The sequence below is a fragment of the Rattus rattus genome, chromosome 8, assembly GCF_011064425.1.
Source record: "Rattus rattus isolate New Zealand chromosome 8, Rrattus_CSIRO_v1, whole genome shotgun sequence".
Classification (NCBI taxonomy): domain Eukaryota; kingdom Metazoa; phylum Chordata; class Mammalia; order Rodentia; family Muridae; genus Rattus; species Rattus rattus.
This window is the reverse complement of record NC_046161.1, coordinates 90598220-90618270: the sequence shown is the minus strand read 5'-3', so window position 1 is coordinate 90618270 and position 20051 is coordinate 90598220. Positions and strand designations below refer to the sequence as shown.

Genomic DNA, 20051 nt, shown 5'->3' with positions numbered 1-20051 from the left:
TTCAGAGAGCTGTGTTTAGAATACATGCAAACAACCCCAGGGGCACTCCCCTTTTCCTTACTTAAGCTGCTGGTTTGTCTCTATGAGCTCCTGTATCATGCTCTGCTGACGTGTGGTTTCTTCCATCAGTGTTTTGAAAGCCTGCCTCATTCTTTGTGATGATTGTTTGTCAAAAACGATGAAATCTGCATTGTAAAAAAATTATACACACATATATATTATATATATACACACATATGAGATAGTAAAACCAAAGGGAAGGTAAAACCATTTTAAGATAAAAAACTTCTTAAAAAAAACTCTGTTTTGTACCTAACAAATCAGCAGGAGTAGTTACCTCTGAGATTGGCTCCTTTGACTAGGCACAAAGGTTTAAAGCCACGCGTCACCAACAGCCTACTGATGCTTTCCCATTCTGCTTCCTCCTGCTACAAGCACAGCAGAGAAAAAAAATCAGTTGAAGATGTGGAGAAAAACCTCCTATGATTGCCCATGTTTTCAGAAAAGAACTGTTTCTCCAAAAGACGTCTGATTTTTAAATGGACGTGTTTGTGTGTCTGCATGTAGACATGACACATTAAGTTCAGTTGCCTGCAAACACCTGACAAGTGTCAGCCCCTTGAGTTTGAAGTGGTTGTAAGTCACACGACATGGCTGCTGTGATGGTTGCTGGAAGACCAGCAAGCCATCTCTCCAGAACTCAAAAGGTTTTATGAATTTTTTTCCTCTACTAGGTAGCCCTGGATGGACTTAAACTGGCAATGTTAGACCAGGTCAGCCTTGAACTTAGAGATGTGACTGACTCGGCTTCCCAAGTATACTAGAATAAAAGATGTGCGTGTCATGCCTGGATTTAATAGGAAATTTTATGTATTAAATTAAAAGTAAAATGTATGTTTTTACTAAAATCAGCAACAGAATAGAAATATGCAAATGATTAAGTTATTGCATTATACAAAATATTCACATGCAGGCCTTAGTGGGAAATTAGAACAAAAACAACTTGTAATTTCAGTGAAACAGATAAGTCTAATTAAAAAAGATCAGACCATTCTCAGAGAACACAACTAAAAACTAAAACTAGGCACTCGGAAACAAGTATCCCTTTAAAAATGATGAAAAAAGAAATCAAGGTCCATGTGAGGGCTGACTCGGGAAATGGCTGCTTCCAAAGGGGCAGGCTCTGGGCAGGTAGCAGAGGCAGTGAGGTTAAACAAGCAAAAGGGAGATTAAGTTTTACATCCAAAAATCAGATTGAAAGATTGATCTGTCCAGGTTCCTCTTTAATGTGGACCCATTTGAGATTGTTCAGCTACTCCTGAAGTAACAGATAAAGAAATAAAGGAGAGGTTTTGGCAGCTGTGTAATATTGGTGTGTCCTGACAAAAATCAAGACAATGATGTTGGAGCACAAAAGGCTTTTGAACCTGAAGACAAAGCTTACAAGTTGTTCCTATATCAGGAACAGAACAGGGCCCTGGATGTAATTCAGGCAGAAAAAAAGCACATTGTTAAGGGACAGGGATTAAAGGAAGGAAAGCCTGCACATGTAGAGCGTGATCCTGAACTGCTCAAACAAGTACTGCACGAACAAACCATGAAATGCTTTGCCGAGCTAAACATTAAGAGGGAGAAGCCAAAGACACACGTGGAAGAAGTGACAAAGTGGGTACTGAAGCTCAAGGAAAAGCCAATGAGAAAAGTCAAGATGGTCAAGTAGATAGCATATGAAATCTGCAGGCAAACACCCAAGGAAAGAAAAGGAAGAGTTAGACCTTCCCAAGGCCACTCAAGGTCAAAACAGCATGAGTGGCCAGCAACAGAACTGAGGACTCATTCTTTACTCCCATTTCCACCAACATAGAATAACACTAAGTTCATTTAAAGTTTCACTATAATTTAATATCAGAGTCATTCCTTAGTGCATTGACAGGAGGGGCTACCCCCATCTTCAGTTCTTGCCCACTGAACAAGCGCAAGTGGAAGGAGCCATCTTTGGTGCTTGTAGATAAGCTTCTATCTTTTTTATTAATTATTTTATTTGTTTACAGTTCAAAATCTGTATCTTAATGTTTTATACTTTATTGGATTTTGATGGTTAGAGACTTCGTGGAGAGTTCCTGGAAATCATCTTGCTTGCTGTGAGATCAGACAAGCTTGGGCCACCTCAATAGTCTCTTTGCTTGCTTCTGAGGTGCCATTCTCAAAGTCCCAGAACAGGCAAAAGAGGCATTTGTGAACACACTGTGCAGTCACTCAGTGCTCTCAAGCCCTGTGATGTTTGGTATGATTCCTCTATTGACTGACCAACCATTCTGATCTCTAACAGCAGGCCAAGGAGATGCCTAGGCAGCCATAACTAGCCTCCAGTCTCCTGATCATCACATCTCCAGTGCAGCCACAGCTGCCAGAGCCTACCCCAATCACCATCAACTCAAAGATGAACAGCAAGACAGAGACCCAGCAGCCACCCCTTCCTCCGCACCACCAGACACCAAGCAGGGCTCCACAGGTAGCATGCAGCAGCAGGGGACAAGAGAAGCACTAAGATCCTACATCAGTTCACTATAAGAAATGGATGTGCCCTCATCAACAAGAATGACACACCAAAGATGATGTATACGCCCAACAGATTCACATAAAGAAAAAGCCCAAGAAGAACCTTTTGGAAGTAGAGTCTCAAGCTTGATATAGTTAAAGAAAAAGGTGGAGAAGAAGCAAATGTTACAGGCCCTGTGGAGATCCAGTTCAAGACAGGAAGTACCATTATAGATGATATCCACCTCACAGGGGTCCTCCATGCAATTACCAGAATAATGAGAAAGAAGGAGGGATCAGAGAGCCCAACAACTCAGGCCTCACTCCAGGTAAAGTTTCTAACCTTACTACAAAAGAAGATCCTATGGGTAGCAACCATGGTATTTCAAATCCTCCTGTGCAGGGAAGTAAGGGAGGCTGTTGATACTTAGGGCACAGGAGAGCAAGCCAGACCAGTAAGATAGACTATCCATGGTGTTATAGACCATGATTCTACAAGGTTCTCTTCACTAAAGACAGCATGGAGAAGGCAACCAAGTCAAGGAAAATCAGAGATGAGATGTAATGTCAACAGTCACCTCAACACAGGTATCATACCCAGCAACATCTATTATCCATGAAGATGCCCGAAGAACTCTGAACTACAAGAGGGCAGAGAGATAAAAGTAGCTGAAGCATCAGCTAAGAGGCTAAGCAGGGCGGGGCAGAGCTGATGCTGGCTTACCATCTCTATCAGCGCCTGGTTTAGTCACTCTGCTGTCTGGTTCTGTGTGTCAACTCGACACAAGCTGGAGTTATCACAGAGAAAGGAGCCTCCCTTGAGGAAAGGCCCCCAGGAGATCCAGCTGTAAGGCATTTTCTCAATTAGTGATCAAGGGTGGGAGAGCCCATCATGAGTGGTGCCATCCCTGGGCTGGTGGTCCTAGATTCTATAAGCAAGCAAGCTGAACAAGCCAAGGGAAGCAAGCCAGTAAGTAACATCCCTCCATGGTCTCTGCATCAGCTCCTGCTTCCTGACCTGCTTGAGTTCCTGTCCTGACTTCCTTTGGTGACAAACAGCAATGTGGAAGTGTAAGCTGAATAAAGTGTTTCCTCCCCAACTTGCTTCTTGGTCATGTTTTGTGCAGGAATACAAACCCTGACCAAGACAGTCACCCAACAAGAATACATGAATAGGAAATCCCAGAAACAGAAGCAAATGAAACTGGGACAGAAGGTCTTAATTGCTTGGTTTTTGCCAATTTACCAGGTATCCTGCAGGGGCCCACCCCAGCTGTTCTTCTTACAGACTTGGTTTTAATTCATTTAGCAATAGGGGAGAAGCATTTTCTTCCTCGATGCAATAAAGGTTGGAGTTCATTTTTCATCCAGGATGAGTGAGTTCTTTCTGCACTGGCCTTTGGTCTTTTACTCCACATACATATGTAAGTATAGGTGTGTGTGTGTGTGTGTGTGTGTGTGTGTGTGTGTGTGTGTAAGTATATAATTATGAGATAGTATGAAAGTTAAATATAGTATAGTATGTATGATAGGATAATAGTTGTCTTTGGTTCTTCTTGAGGCAGTAGAAGGGGAATAGCATCAGACAGTAAGCTGGGGAGGTGGTGGTAAGACTTGGTCTTAGGAGATATTTAGGGTTGCTGTATAATAATAAAATGTTCACTTATCTAAGTCTAAGTCACTTTGCTACTGTAGCTGACCTGCCCTTGGGCAACTGCAGTCTCTGGCATTCAACACCTCATCAGAAAACAGCAGGGTATTAAGTTTGGAGCAATAAACTTGTATTGAACACTCACAGAAGGAAAAAACTTTTACACAAGCAAATACGGATTAAACTCACATATGATCATAAACAGATTCATACATACATATTCTTAAATCTCCATTCAAACCAACTGGGCCCAGCTTTCATAGTATCTCATAATTACATACTTACATATGTATGTGGAGCAAAAGACCAAAGGCCAGTGCAGAAAGAACTCACTCATCCTGGATGAAAAATGAACTCCAACCTTTATTGCATCGAGGAAGAAAATGCTTCTCCCCTATTGCTAAATGAATTAAAACCAAGTCTGTAAGAAGAGACTTGTAAAAACAAGTCTGTAAGTCTTTCTAAAGACTAAGCCTGCTTTGCTATTAAGAAAAGCCTGACTGCTCCTCCTGCTTTCTCTGCTCCAGCTCCTTTTTTCCTCTTTCCTCTGCATTCTGCATATCGCTCTCCTAAGTTGCCTTCCAGTTTCTATGGTATTCCACTCTGCCTTCTCTTTCTAATCTTGCTCTCTCTGCCTGCTCTGATGTAACAATGTGCCTTTACTTCTAAGTTCTTGTGTTCACTTTGTCTCCTCTCTTTGTCCTCAGCACTTACACCATCTTTCAGAATACATAATCACATGGTAAAAAGTTCACAAGTTTACACAGAAATTATAAATCGAATAAGCTTACAACAGAGAATGTTTACATGCATATCCATTAGGAATAATCATCTGGCTAAACATACATCATCTGTCACCAGCTCTGCAGGTTCATGGAGAGTTAAAAACCATAACTTTTGTGACCAAGGTATTAGTGAAGTTTTATATAGATAAACTCAGTCAATATTTTATCTTCTGTCCTAGCACCTAAATTAAATTGTTAGTTCCTTTTTTATGACCTTTGATTAATGGTTTTACAACCTCTTGGAATGTGCTCTGAGTAATAGAAGCCTGCTTGCTACCTCAGATGCAGTTAACTCGTGACACTTGAAAACTGGCAGAGTTCTCATTGTAGTTTTGACTATCAGAAGGATTTAATAGCAATGTTATTATAAAAGAGCTTAATAATTACTATAATTTTAGGAGTTCTTACAGAATCATCATTAAAAATTAAGAAACCATTTGTCTATATAGCATCACTATAAGACAGCCTAACTTTGTTGTTCTGCAGAGATCTGCTCAAAAGGATGGGCTAATATCTAGGGATTGTTTTATATATAATAAAAGGAAAAGCATTTAAGTATCAGGAATCTTCCCTAAAATGGATTTCTCCTGGGCCTTGCCTACTGGAGCAAATCTGTTATAGAGGTTAATCCAAGGTAGACCCATCTCAGGAAGATTTTTAGCTTCTTGTTGGCTCCTGACAGTACCAAGAGCTGTTCAGTACCAATACAATACTGTTCTATTATTTTAACATAAAGATATCCTTTTTTTATGTATATGAGTGTTTTGCCTACATGTATGTATGTCCCTGGTGCCTGGTGCCTGGTGCCTGGTGCCTGAGGAGGTTAGAAAAGAAAGTCCAATCTCCTAGAACTAGAGTTACAGACAGTTGGGAGCCACCATATGGGTGACAATAACTATTTTAAAGCCTAGTTTTATTCCATACATCTTTAAAGTTCTTTTTAAAGATTTGATTATTATTTTTACTTTGTGTATGGAGTGTGTTTGAATAAGTTTTATGTAAACCACAAGTGTGAGAAGCCAAGACAGCATTGGATCCCCTAGAACTGGAGTGAGCCACCTGATACGGGTCTGGGAGCTGAACAGTCTTCTCCAGGAGCAGCAAGCGCTTGTAAGCACTGAGCCATCTCTCCAGCTCCACCTTTAAAGGTTTGTAAGTTGTTTTATTTTTCATCATGTTGAAAACTTTAAGAATTTCATCTTTTTTAGCTGGGTGTGGTGGCACATGCCTTTAATTTCAGCATCAAGATGACACCAGTAGATCTCTATGAATTCAAAGCCTTCCTGATGTACAGAGCAAGTTCCAGTACAACTAGGGCCACACAAAGACACCCTGTCTCAAAAAAACAAAGCAAACAAAACAACTTTTTTCTACAGTAAAAAATATAAACTACAAACACCTATGACAGTGGTGATTCTGATGCTAAAGTCTTGTTCTCCAACTGTTTTTTGATTGATCAATAAAGATAACCAGCAACCAATGACTGGGGATGGGGTGGAACACTTAGGAATTTCACAGGAAGACACGGAAAATTGGGAGAAAGAAAGAGGAAGGAGGAGGAGCGGCAAGAGAAAAGCCAACAAGTCGTTAAGTTTTCGGTTGGAGTGGCCCATGGTCACGCTATCAGTTCAGGAGTGCCCCGTGATTGAATTAGCAAAGGTGTTTAGATTAACTGGTGCAAGAGAACCTGAGCAGGGCTGGTAGCACAGAAAGCTTAAAGTGGAGTAGCAAAAGCAATGAGCTGCACACCTATTAACAAATTTTTAAATAATTAAAAAAACTTACCAACTGCTGTGTGTGGTGGCATATACCTTTGATACCAGCACTCAGGAGGCAAGAAGCAGGCAGAGCTCACTGAGTTGAAAGCCAGCACGGACTACATAGTCAGATCCTATCTCAAAAGGGGGGAGGGGTGAGAGCCTGGAGAGATTGCTTACAGTTAAAGCATTTACTGCTCCTGCAGAGGACCCAGGGTTCAGTACCCAACACCCTCGTGGCTGCCCATAACCGTCTGTAATTTGGGTTCCATTGCCTCTTCTGGCCTTATCTCTACAGACTCCTGCACATACATATATGTTGACACGCAAGCATACACATATTTTTTAAAACTGAAAAAATGTTTTATTGTGATGGTTTCCTAGCATGACTCACAGCCAGAGACATCTTTCTTTATGATTATTTACACTTCCTTCTTCTATTTTCTTATATACAACTCTTTCCTCACTTATTCCTAAGGTTTCAGGTCACACAGCTTGACTACTTTGGTAGATAGAGGACTAAAATTATCACTGATGTCCTAAAATCCAAAATCATTGTGTGAATATCTCAAAGGATTTCTGCCCATTAAACTTACTAAAAACAAAAGGCTTTGCTTATGGTCATACATTTCGTACAAACAAATAATACATGCTGTTATCTGATGCCTTTTGTATGTTGTATGAACACGAATGTGTGCATATGTGAAGGCCAGGGGGAGGGGAGCATTAAATGTCTTGGTCTGTCACTTTCCACTATAGTGTCTCTCACTAAACCTTGAACTCGCCTGGTGGCCAGCAACTCTGTCAATCCTAAACCCACACTCATCTGCCCACCTACCATCCCTGATGGCACTATAGAGATGACCATGACCATACTGTGGGGTTCTGGGGACATAAATGCAGGTCTCACGTTTACACAACCTTACTCACTGAGCCATCTTCCAGGCTTTATCTCATGTCTTAAGAGGAAGAATACAGCAGTTGTTATTTACAGATACTGAAAACAGAGACCTTTAGACCCCGGGGTTAAGAGTACATTACCCATCTGCTCTTAAAGTGGATCCAGTTCTGTATCCAGGACCCATGTCAGCTCACAACTGCCTGGCCTCATTAGAAACCATATGCATACCTCCCCCTCCACATAAATCAGAAACAACAATAATAAACTTTAAAAATAATAACTAATGAAAACAGCTGGACATGGCACTTTCCAACATGTGTCCTGCTGACCCCAGCTGAGTAAAAGGTTCAAACTTCTGTGAAGTAAGAAGGAAAAAGACTGATAAAACTGAGAAAGCTTTAGTAATAAAGATACTTGACAGTCCTTATTCTGGAATTTTTTCAGTTATTTAACCAATCTTTTTAAAAAGGATTCTTAATTACCTGTTCTTGTGTATGTGTCTGGGGACAGGTGGAGTGGGGTGGGGGAGCAGTACCTTCAAGTGCGTGTGAGTGCCTGCAGAGGCCAGAAGAGAGTGTGAGATTCCCTGGAGCTGGAGTCGGTGATTGGGAGCTCTATAATGTAGGTACTAGGAACTGAACTCAGGTCCTCTAGAAAACCAGTATACCTTCTTAACCATTGAACCATCTCCCCAATCCCACCAATCTTTTTTAAGTCATAATTTTCATATTTACACACCTAGCACTCTTTTGAACATACTTTGAAAAATAGTGATTTAAAATATTTTGAGTTTACCTGTTTTTCAGTCACAAGTCTGTTTGCTGAAAGGCTAGAATCCTGGGCTTGAGAAGTCACTGTGGACAGTGGTTCTTTTGTAGAATCTGAAGTAGAGATCGGCAATAAAAATACTTGAGTTCCCTAGATGAAAAGAGAAAGAGTGCAACAGCAGTTACAAGAGGGCCAGGGATGAGTTGTCAGAATGCTTGTCTGTCACACCGACAGTGCTGGTTCATTCTCCAGTCAGCATAAACCTACTGTGTGGTGCTCGCCTACTCTCCAAGGCCTCAGGAGATGGCGGCAGGAAGAACAGAACTGCAGTCATCCTTAGACACAAAGAAAATTGTATGTAGGGTTACACTCGCTGAAACAAACCAACACCCATGTTCTCAGGCATGGTTTACTTTCTTCCTGAGTGCCTCTTCCCTTCTTATTCCTCATGCTTTCAATCGATATTTAAGATGGGCATGGTGCCACACTTTTAAATCCCAGCATTTAGGAAGCAGGAGCAGGTGGGTCTGAGTTTAAGGTCTGCCTGGTCAAAACAATCTGTATTTAAAATGTCTTTTAATAATTTGCCCCCCCAAAATATATATATATTTAAAAGAATGTACTACTCAGCTGGGCAGTGGTGACACACACCTTCGATTCCATTACTAGGGAAGCAATAGATCTTGAACTGCAGGCAAATCTTGGTAAGTTTGAGGCCAGCCTGACCTACAGAGCAAAGCTCCAGGACAGCCAGGGCTACACAGAGAAACCTTGTCTCAAAAAAAAAAAAAAAAATCACACACACACACCCAATCCACTTCCACTATTCCTATAGGGAAAAATCAGGCTATGTTTATGTAAATATTTACTTCCTAGATAACATTTGCAAGATTTATTTGATATAAGATTTATTTGAATAAATCCTAGCTTATACTATTCTCTGGAATATATTCTAGGTTTTCCATACAAAGAATGAGAGAAATAACTTTAAAAGAATATGTATATATACATATACAAATGTATATAAACATAAACACACACATACACACACACACACACACACACACACACACAGAGGAATAAATCACAGGGTCTCTGCATGTTGCCTTGGCTGTCTAGAATTTACTACGTAGATCAGGCTGGCCTCTGAGATCACCTGCCTCTGCCTCTAGGTGCTAGAATTTACAAGTATGGGCCACCATGCCTAGTCCAGGATATTTTGAAAAGATTGTGAGGCTACTGAACTGTTAAAATTTAGGAGTTTCTACTGAAAAATCTAAAAGGACATTGTCTAGTCTGCAGTTTCTAATCAGTTGATGAGTTCACTAGCCTACAAAGAGGGGATACCAAAATCTTTGTTACACAGTCTTTATTTCTAAGTATATCAGAAGCTAAGAACAAGAATTTCTGTTTGGTCCACAAAAAAAAAAAAAAAAAGCTTGTGGTCAGTCTACTTGCAATATAAGACTACTATTCTGGGGAAAAAGAATTCCTTGATTTCTTTTATATAGATGAGACTTTCCAAGGGCAAAAATAATTCATATTCATTAACATCATAGAATCTGAAAATTACTTAAAACCAACTCCCTATCTATCAGGAATATGTGAAAGGAGAGTTGACTAAGTCAGGAACAATCCCTGAGCAGGAACAGCAAATCAACTACACATGTCAGGAAGGGAAAAGGCAATGACACCATCACTGCTAGAAAGAATTATTCCAGGTCCCCAGATATTATATAAACCAGGCACTGCGGATCTGCTGAGAAATTCATCATTGAAAAGAAGTGGGCTAGGGGCTGGAGAGATGGCTCAGTGGTTAAGAGCACTGACTGCTCTTCTAGAGGTCCTGAGTTCAATTCCAAGCAACCACATGGTGGCTCACGACCATCTGTAATAGGATCCAATGCCCTCTTCTGGTGTGTCTGAAGACAGCTACAGTGTACTCATATACATAAAATAAATAAATATATCTTTAAAAACAGAAAAAAGAAAAGAAAAGTGGGTTGGCCCCAAAGCTCGGAATACCCAAGATACAGTTCAGAGATCATATAAAGTTTAAGAAGAAGGAAGACCAAAATGTGGATGCCTCAGTCCTTCTTAGAAGGGGAAACAAAAATACTCACAGGAGAAAATATGGAGACAAAGTGTGGAGCAGAGACTGAAGGAAAGGCCATCCAGAGACTGCAACTTAAGGGACTGACAAGATGGTTCAGTGAATTAAGCCACTTGAGGCCAACCCTGACAACCCAAGTCCATGAACCCAGGATGCAGAAGGACCCAACTTGGCCATCCAAGCTGTCCTCTGAGCTCCACATGTGCGTTAGCATAAGCACTGGCACACATACAATAAACAGGCAAATGCATTTTTATCTAATCGCTTTTTAAATTTTGGTTTTGTATTTCTTTTTTTTTTTTTTTTAATCTTTTTTTTTTTTTTTTTTTTTTTTTTTTTTTCTGGAGCTGGGGACCGAACCCAGGGCCTTGTGCTCACTAGGCAAGCGCCTACCACTGAGCTAAATCCCCAACCCCTGGTTTTGTATTTCTTGAGACAAAGAGTCTCCTATGTAACCCTGGCTACCTTTGCCTCTTGAGTCCTGGGACTAAAGGTGTTCGACACCTGTGACATACTTTTTAAAAGCAATTTATCAGTGGGTGTGATGCTCCATATTTAATCCCAACACCTGGGAGACGGGAGCAGGCGGGTCTCTATGAGTTTGAGACCAGCCTGATGCTTGTTACTTAGCAAGTTCAAGGGTGGCTAAGGATACACAGTGAGACCCTTTCTCAAAAAGAACTTGAGAACGGAGCTATTTGACCCTAACTGTCATACACAGTTCAGGGTATGACCCATTACAGCAGGAAGTCAAAAGGCAGCAGAAGCTTAAAGCAGCTGGTCAACTGAATCCATGATCTGAAACTAGGAATGAATGCAAAGATGCTACTCAGCTCCCCTCTCCACATGCACCGTCCTATCCAGGGAGTGGTACCAACCAGCTCTTGGTCTTGCCACCTCACCGTAATTCAGATAGTTCCCCACAGACATGCCGGAAGCCGGTCTCCTAGGTGATCCTACATTGTTCCAGGTCAACAACACTAACCACCACAACTGGTAAGACCACAGTCCAAGCCAGGCCCTCTTCTAGCTCCACAAGCAAGCCACTTTCCAAGATTTCCAGGTTAGTCAGGAGGCTTCTCTCCTATGAGCTAACATCACTCCCAAGCCCCATGTTGCAATATTAGGCTCTATAAAGTCTTCTCCCAACTGATCTCTTGCCTACTTGCAGACTTTCGTCACAGAAGACCTCATTAAACTGGTTGCACAAAGATGAGACAAAACCCCCACACCTCTAGCCCTGGCAGAGACAGCCAAAACATTTCTGAAAGCCACCAAGAGCTAAAACAACAGGAGTCGGTGAAAAATGCAAGGATTCCTCTCAGGCCACTGGAAGCCAGGGGCGTGATACAAAGAATTATCACACTAGGAAGCAGCTGAAGAGGTCCTGAGAACAACCCAGAGCAGAAAGAACAAACCACAAAAGACAGCGGTGTACTGTAAAAGCCAAGGTGTCAAAGCAGAGTGTCTATGAAGAATGGAAGGCAGGTGCTAAAGCTAGGAGGACTGCCCGTCCCAGGGACTGGGAGAGTTCAAGATCACAGTTAGCCACAGCTCGAGAGCTTAACCGTAGCTCAGTGTTGGCGTTCGAATGTTGGAGTCTTAAGTCTCTAGTTCCTGAGGCTTAGGGTTCAGGCTTCAACACTAAGGGAAGGGCTACTTGCCTATCCAGGACTTCTGTAAAAGCAAGAGATCACAGCCAAGCAACTGGGGACAGGCTTGCCAAAGCTTAACAGCAAACACGGTTAAAGCAATACTAACCAAAAGAAAGCTAGTACAGACTCTATAACCAGACTGCCTAAGGATTCTGCATAAGATCAGGGAATACTAATGCTTTTGTGCTTGGATTTCATGAAAAAAAAAAAAAAAGGAAATAGTACTTACCTCCCAGAAGCACTGTGAAGACCCAATAGACAGAGCATAGCGTAGTGCATACCTCACAGGACAGAGTTGCTGCCTAACTTTGCTAAGATTCAGCTTTCTTCCTAAGTTTAAACTATTAATATTACTTGACAGAATTATCAGGTAGTCAAAAAGAAAAGACCATGTAATATCATTTAGCACAATAAGCAAGACACTTTCTTTTTTTTATTAATTTTATTTAAAGTTTATTGTAGCTGTCTTCAGACACACCAGAAGAGGGTATCGGATCCCAGTGCATATGGTTGTGAGCCACCATGTGGTTGCTAGGAATTGAACTCTGGAAGAGCAGTCAGTGCTCTTAACCACTGAGCCATCTCTCCAGCCCACCAAGACACTTTCTTAACGATCTCTCAATTGGAAAAAAACCATGTAGTCATCTATTATATTGGACACCTACCTCAGTCATAGCGATTCCTCTGTAGTTTACATAGATGGTTCAAGTTAATCCCAATAAAATGATCACCCAACGAGTCTCATGTCCAAAACTGGATCTTGATCTAGGTTTCAAAAAGATAGAGGCCAAAGCTTTGAAATGTTCAGCCTGTCACTGAAAATGGTCGAGTTATTCACAAGGCAGGTATCTATGGTACAAATAACCACAGTCTGAAAAACTGCAACATGAACGGCTTTTCCTCAAATCCCGCCCCCACTTCCTTTCCCCTTATCCTTCCTCCTATTTTATCGAAACATGTGCTGGATATTCAAGTCTATCATTGTGCTGTGTGGCTTCGAAGGTAGTTATCCTTGCTTGCAAGTATATTTTATTCAAGTAAGAGCAGGAAGCACAGATCAAGCAAACTGCCCCCCAACACACACACTCACAACTCCCAAGAGTTTCTGAGTTCTGAAAATGTTCTTTAAAAAGTTGTGATAAAAATCTGTAATAAGCTTTTTCAAGAGTACATTTCCAATTATTACAAATTAACACAAATTTCTACCTACTAATGCAAATGTGCTAATCATTTGTAGTGGTCTCTTCCCCACTCATGCTAGTAATAGGACACAAGCTCAAAACCTTGAAAGTCCTAGGACCAAGGCAGAACCTTTACAGAGAATGATTAACGCATAGGACCCCTAGAGTAGAAGGTAGAAGATAGAAGTTGTTTAATACATAGCAAATACAGCCAAGTGTAAAAAAGGAGAAAAAGATTCCGTGCCCATAATTCCCAGCTTTGGGTCTTAGGAAGGAGGATCATGAGTTCTGACAGCCCGGCTACATAGCAAAACCCTATCTCAAGAAAAGAAGAAAGAAGCTAGGCATGATAGCACACACCTTTAATCTTAGCACTCAGGAGGTAAAGGCAAGTGAATCTTGCAAGTTCAAGACCAGTCTGGTCTACACAGTGAGTTCCAGGACAGCCAGGGATATAAAGAGACACTGTCTCAAAAAAAAAGCAAAAAACAAAAATAACAAAAAATGGCTCAGTGCTATGAGCATGTACTCTTTTACAGAGGACCAGAGTTGAATTCCCCCTACCCATGTTTGGTCTCCCACAACGACCTGTGATTCCAGCTCCCAGGAGATCCAACCCTTTTGCCCCCCCCCCAGGGAATGTGTACACATACATACAAACATAATTAAACGTGGTAAAAACATTAATGGTGGATGGCAGTGCACACCTTTAATCCTAACACTCAGGAAGCAAATCCTGGTGGATTTCTTCGAGTCCAAAGCCAAAATGGTCTACATAGTGACTTCCAAGACAGTCAGGGCTACATGGTAAGATCTTGTCTCAAGAGAAAGAGATAGGGAGGGGAAAAGAGAAAAGGAAGATAGAAAAAAAGAAGATAAAAGGAAAACAAAATGAAAAAAGGAGGAACGAAAAACTGGGGATGTTTAAAACAGAACCTTACTATTCAACTCTGGCTGACCTAGAACTAGCCTAGGGTAGTTTTGAACTCAGCAATCTACACCTCTCAGTCTCCAGTGTGATTTCAAGTGTCAGCCATCTTGGGGAGGGTGTATATTTTGGCACAGTCCATCCATGGTTTCCAACAGTTCATTAAATTGCCCTGTGGGTATTTGAGGATCTGTTAAAATATAACACATTAAAATTTATAGCCAGGAGGTGGTGGTGTACATGTTTACTCTCAGCACTCAGGAGACAGAGGCAGGAGCGTCTCTGTGAGTTCTAGGTGAGCTAAATCTACAGAGCTAGTTCCAGGACTGCCAAGGCTACATGAAAATCCATATATATTAAGTGGGGTGTGGTGGTGTTTAGCAGCAAACCTAGCATTTCGGAGGTTGAAGGATCAGGAGTTCAGGGTCATCCTCAGACTAGGTTGCATGAAACCTTGCCTAAAAATGAACAATTCTATTCCAATAATATTGCAATTTGCTCTTTGCTGTTTACTATTATATACAAAAATCTATGCAACGCAGAAGGTTGAAAGCGATGCCTGCAGGGCTGATATGATTACAAATAAAGTGGCAGGCTAGAAAGACAGGTCACTGGGTAAGGCAAGAAAGCTTGATATGCAATCCTCAGAACCCACAGGAAGTGAGAATTCTGTAATTTCCGCCCTCCCATCGGGAGATCAGAGGACACTGCAGCTCTCCCCCCCCTTTATCCCCAACAGTATGCAGGAAAACAAAAGACCTTGTCTCAAACAAGGTAGAGGCGAGGACAGACGCCCGAAGTTGTCCCTTCCTCTACGCTTGCGTTGTGGCGTGAACACTCAATTTCTGATTAGTTGATAATAGTGGGAACCTTGATTACGCTTTGCTGTATTCTTCACATTAATCAACGTGGACCCACATAAAAGCGGAGTCTGCACCCTGAATTTGTAATGAGTCTGACAGGAAGGGTACTCGCCTACCCTTTACTCCGCGACCTCCCAACTTTGCTCCAAATCGCTATCACCTGACAGCGCCGCAAAGAGAGGGAAAGCTAATCAGCCCCCAGGATCTACAGCTAGCCCCAAACCCAGGTTCCTTGTAGGATTCTAAGCTCAGTTCCTGCTCCTCCATCAGGTCGCTCCTCATCAGGTCACTCGGCTGGGAGCGAAGGCTGAGCGCGGCCTTCTCCCCGCAGGGTGGTCCACGCCCACACCTGCACGCGCAATTCCTAGCTAGCGCGAAGGAGCCGGGGCGACTCCATCCTGGGGGCCCTGGCTGCTCACTGGGACGCTCCGCACTCCGGAGAAGCCACCTTTAGGGCGTGCACCTGAAAGGGGCCCACGCAAAGTCCTCAGCGACCCCAAGGGCCACTCACCTCAGTCGCTGCTCGTAGCTAGAAACGCGCCCGCCCCGCGGCTTAAGCCCCGCCTACGCGTCCGTTAGCGCAACCAGGCTGACCAATCGAACCGATGCGGTCGATGGCCTCCCAGCGGGGCGGGACAACTCCACCTGGCGCGCCACGCTCTGCCTGGTTGATGCTCAGTCACCAATCTTGAGTTTCTTTGATCCCTGAGAAACTAGAAATACACACATTTGCGGTCGCAAGTGAAAGTTAGACCAGGACTGCCTGGCCGTCACTGGATGCTTGCGCTCACTACAGCTCCCTCTCCATGACTGCGAGCCTTTTTTCAGGAACTGCGTGCTGGCTCTCGACTCTCCAGATCGGGCTAAGAGCTATACAGGCTGGCATTCAGACATTTCACTGTCTCCTTGAACATTTTCAAATGTCTATAAAGTACTGAGATGCCTGCGTGACGAAGCTCAGTCTAGATAGGAAGTTTGGACTCCTGTTAGACACTGATAAGCCTGTTAGTAAAGGGTTTGCGGCTACACAGATAAAGGAGGATTACATAAGGCCTGGTGAGACACAACTCTTGCTTCAAGTTTGGATCCGCTGAGAAGACTTGAAAATTTGATCTGTGGGCCTCCAGGTTAATTAAATCAGACTCTATGAAGTGGGGCCCACGTGTCCAGAGTTTATAAGGTTCCCCCAAGTGATTCTAATGTATAGCCAGAAAGAGAAATAATTAATTATTCTAAACCTGGTAGGGAAGAGGGACTGGGGATGTAGATCAGTTGTTAGAATGCATAGCATGCGCTAAACCCTTGGGTTTGATTCCTCAACTCCGCCTGAGACAGGCATGGCGACGCATGTCTATAATTGCAGAAATTAGGAGGTAGAGGCAGACCAGGAGTTCAAGGTCATCCCTAGATTCCTACCAAAATTCAAGGCCACCGAGAGAGAGCTACATGAGGCCTTGTCTCAAGGAAAAAAAATAAAATTATGGTCTCTCTTCACTCTTTTCAAAAACTAAAAAAGGGTTAAGAAATCCAAAATATTTAAGGGGGGAAAAAAATCACGTTTACAAACCTGAAGGATGACCTCGAGTTTCAGGGATCTATTATCATTGTTCTTGTAATTTATAACCACACGGTGGCACTATTGACAACAGGCCTTTCCAGAAGGACTTGGGAAATCCAAGTCCCATCTGGGCCTTAGTGAACCTAATACATCAACTGAAGTGACTCTCTCTAGAAGGTCCAAGGGCGCACATCCCTTAAGAGGGTACTGCTCTCAAACCCACATTCAGGCAGGTGGAACCACAGTGAGTCTGAATCGTATGTGTTCCCCGCAAACATGTCCCAACTCCCTCTAGCCGCCACCCCCCACATTCCTGCCCCATGCCTTTCCATATCCGGATAGTCACACTGAGGAGCTGGCAGATTTTCATTTTCAGCCTAACCCGATCTTACTGCTTGCCTTTTCCAGAACAATAGGGTGACTTTCCCATTCTTCTGAGCTGACCTGCTCTAATCGCCTCTATAGGCCAAATGTCCCCGGGTTAGACTTACTTTTGATGCTAGCAATATAAAACAAAAGACAAAACAAGACTAGTTCAAACTACCTTAAACACAGAAAGGAGGTAGACCTCGAGATTGATTAACTCAAACCAACCTCAGTGGCTAAGGGGGTCGATACGTTTCAAAGGGCCCAGTTGCTATTAGTCTGTGCTGTGGAAAACATGGTAAATTCATACTTATTTTCCAGCTGCCTACCAGGACCACATACTCTCTTTTCCCATAGAAACTTCACCAGTTTTTGTTGTTTGTTTTTGTTTTATTGAGCCAGTTGGATCTGCCAGATACACCATCTCCTCCTGGTCAGTAGCTGCCTGGGAGATGAAGAGGCGACTTAAGCCTGGATACCAGAAAGTAAAAAAGGAGTAGCCATAATTTTAAACGGTTTCCAAAGTGCTGATGCTTCTTCCATTACTTCATAGCCAATACTGGGAAGGGGGGTAACATTAAATATTTAAATCTCTGGGTGTCTGATACAGTTATTTTCCTTTTATTTCAGCTTTCATTGTTGTTTAAAAACTAAATTTGGCTGGGCAGGGGTGGCACACACCTTTAACCCCAGCACTAGGGAGACAGTGATAGTGGATCTCTGAGTTCTGTCCAGCCTGGTCTACAGAATAAGTTCCAGGACATCCAGGGCTATATGGAGAAACACCACCTCAAAAAAGTAAATAGGTGGATGGATAGATAGATAGATAGATAGATAGATAGATAGATAGATAGATAGATAGATACCAAATTTAGAAAATCAGCCAACCCGTTTCAAAAAAAAGATGTTTAAAAAACATATGCCATGTTTTGTTTTGTGATGGACATAATTTCCAGCTGCTCTCTTAAAGTGGTAGTGTCTGTGATCAAATTGATGAGAGGCAGCATAGGAAACTAAACATCACTCAGGTCCTTCCTGAGAAACCAGGAAAGCAATCTGAAACTTAGAACAAAGTCAGAAACTCAATCAGCCAGAGCAAGAATGTTTCGTGTTTAAGTTCAAGACCTTTCATGGTGCTTTGTTCAGACAGGATCTCCTGCCAGGCAGTCCTGGCAGGTAGGTAACAAATGACTCTTCCTCCCACAGGTGTCCCGCCTCTGTGAAATAGTTACAAAATGCAGCCCAGACTCTCTCTCCAGTCCAGCACACCAGAAACTATAGAGAAAGGGACTAGATGGCTGGAGAACCACAGGTCAGCTGCTCCAACTCCACTGTAGATTTATTTCAGTGGCACTTGGGGTGCGAGTCCCAAATATTAAACCCAAATTTTTCTTCAAGCATACTACTTTTCAAATAATATGATCTCTTAACATAAACATTTCAAATCCTATGTGCTTGAACCTAAATATAAAGCCAATAACTTCTGAAGGGCTTTGGGCCCCTGTGTAAAATAGAATAAATATAATCACCGGGCTGTTGTGAGAACTAGAGTCACATAGCAAGAACTTCATAGATTATGTCTTATTAGTCTTATAAAAATAGCTAGATTCCTTGAATTTTATGAGAAAATATTATCCTTTGATAAGCTGTGAGCTGTGACCCCACTAGGGTTTCCTAGTCCTCCCCATTCTGAATTGTTTCTCAGAATTAAGACCTTGATAAAAAAGAAATTCAGAAGGGGACAACTAAGGATTAGGAGGAAACCAGCCAACCTTGAGGCATCTCTGGAGTCTTCCACTACAACCCTTCTTTAATAATTTATTATGTGTCCAATCTACGAATAAAAACAAATAATGAAGAGAAAGCTACTATGAAGTCTTCCTCTTGGGGAACTGTAGAGGGATTTTAATTCAGCATCATGGCTGCTCTGGCTGGAATACAAACACACCCTTCACGCCTTCAATCCCAAACAATGAGGGTAAAGTTAGTTTGTTGAAGAAAGCGTCCGTGTTTGAAAGTGATGTCTAATTAAGTGGCAGACAAAAATGACGAATCAGAGAAAGATTTGGCAGAACAGGATACGCCCAACTCATGAGAAGAGAGAGGAAAGGGAAGCTACCTGAAGGGCAGTGCAGTGAGAGGGGGAGGCAGTTTTGCTGGGACAGTTGTACAGAGACAGGGTGGAGAGAGAGAGCAGGTTAGACACATCTGAAGACAGAATGAGACAGAGAGGGAGAAGGAGACAGAAGATTAGAATATATTGCCAAAGTTAGTGTGAGGCCAAGCAGAAGCTGGGAGAAGCCAGATCGAATCAGTCAGCTTGGAGAGGAGTTTGAGTCAGAACAGCTGAGGTGACCAGCCAGCCAGAGTTCAGAAAGAGCTAGACAGAGTGAGCTTATTCAGCAGTAAGTCTCAGAGGCTGAAAACATTCCAGGCCTAGATAGGATTGTACAGAGGCTAGAAGCTTCCAGGACTAGGCCCAGGTTAGCAGAAGGAGGCAGTAGTAAAACTCGGAGATGCCAATTACATTAGGAGAATAAAAGTCGCTTTTCCAGGGAACCTTTCATTTCAAGGTCAGGTACAAAGCTCTCTCAGCAGAATTGCTGGAGTACATTTTGCTCAGGAATTCAGTCATATCATTTCCAAGATCTATTAACCTAATCAATAGGTTGTTTCCTCTTGTCAACACTGTCTTCTCTCCCAGACTGCACTTGCTTAGCGCGTAGAAACTTTATCCATTATATTTCATCCCAAAGTTGGAACAACCTTACATTATCATCAAGCTACAGAAGTAAGCTGTAAGATGGGGCCCACTCGGGCTCCTATCACAAAAATGTCTTTTGACTGCATAATTTCCAAACCACAGAAATGTGTTGCTTTCTGTTCTGGCTGAGAAGTCCAAGATCAAGGTGTCAGAAGATGAAGAATCTAGAGAGGGATTGCTTTGCTCACCTAAGATAGCACCTTTTCCCCCCGCACCCTTATGA

At 42.4% G+C, this 20051-nt stretch overlaps 1 protein-coding gene and 1 pseudogene across 2 annotated transcripts in view; one reads left to right on the top strand and one right to left on the bottom strand.

The window, feature by feature from the left end:
- Positions 1-15705, bottom strand: part of Cep70 (centrosomal protein 70) — a 43352-nt gene extending 27647 nt beyond the window's left edge. For both annotated transcript variants that reach the window (XM_032910115.1, XM_032910114.1), the window contains exons 1-5: positions 15652-15705; positions 12834-12933; positions 8428-8550; positions 338-428; positions 62-185 (exon numbers count right to left, since the gene is read on the bottom strand). In XM_032910115.1, coding sequence (XP_032766006.1) covers positions 62-185; positions 338-428; positions 8428-8550; positions 12834-12842 — 347 coding nt within the window. In that variant the 5' untranslated portion in view covers positions 12843-12933; positions 15652-15705. The remainder of the gene's footprint in view (positions 1-61; positions 186-337; positions 429-8427; positions 8551-12833; positions 12934-15651) is intronic.
- LOC116907159 lies at positions 1113-1809 on the top strand (annotated as a pseudogene).
- Positions 15706-20051: the final 4346 nt, after the last annotated feature.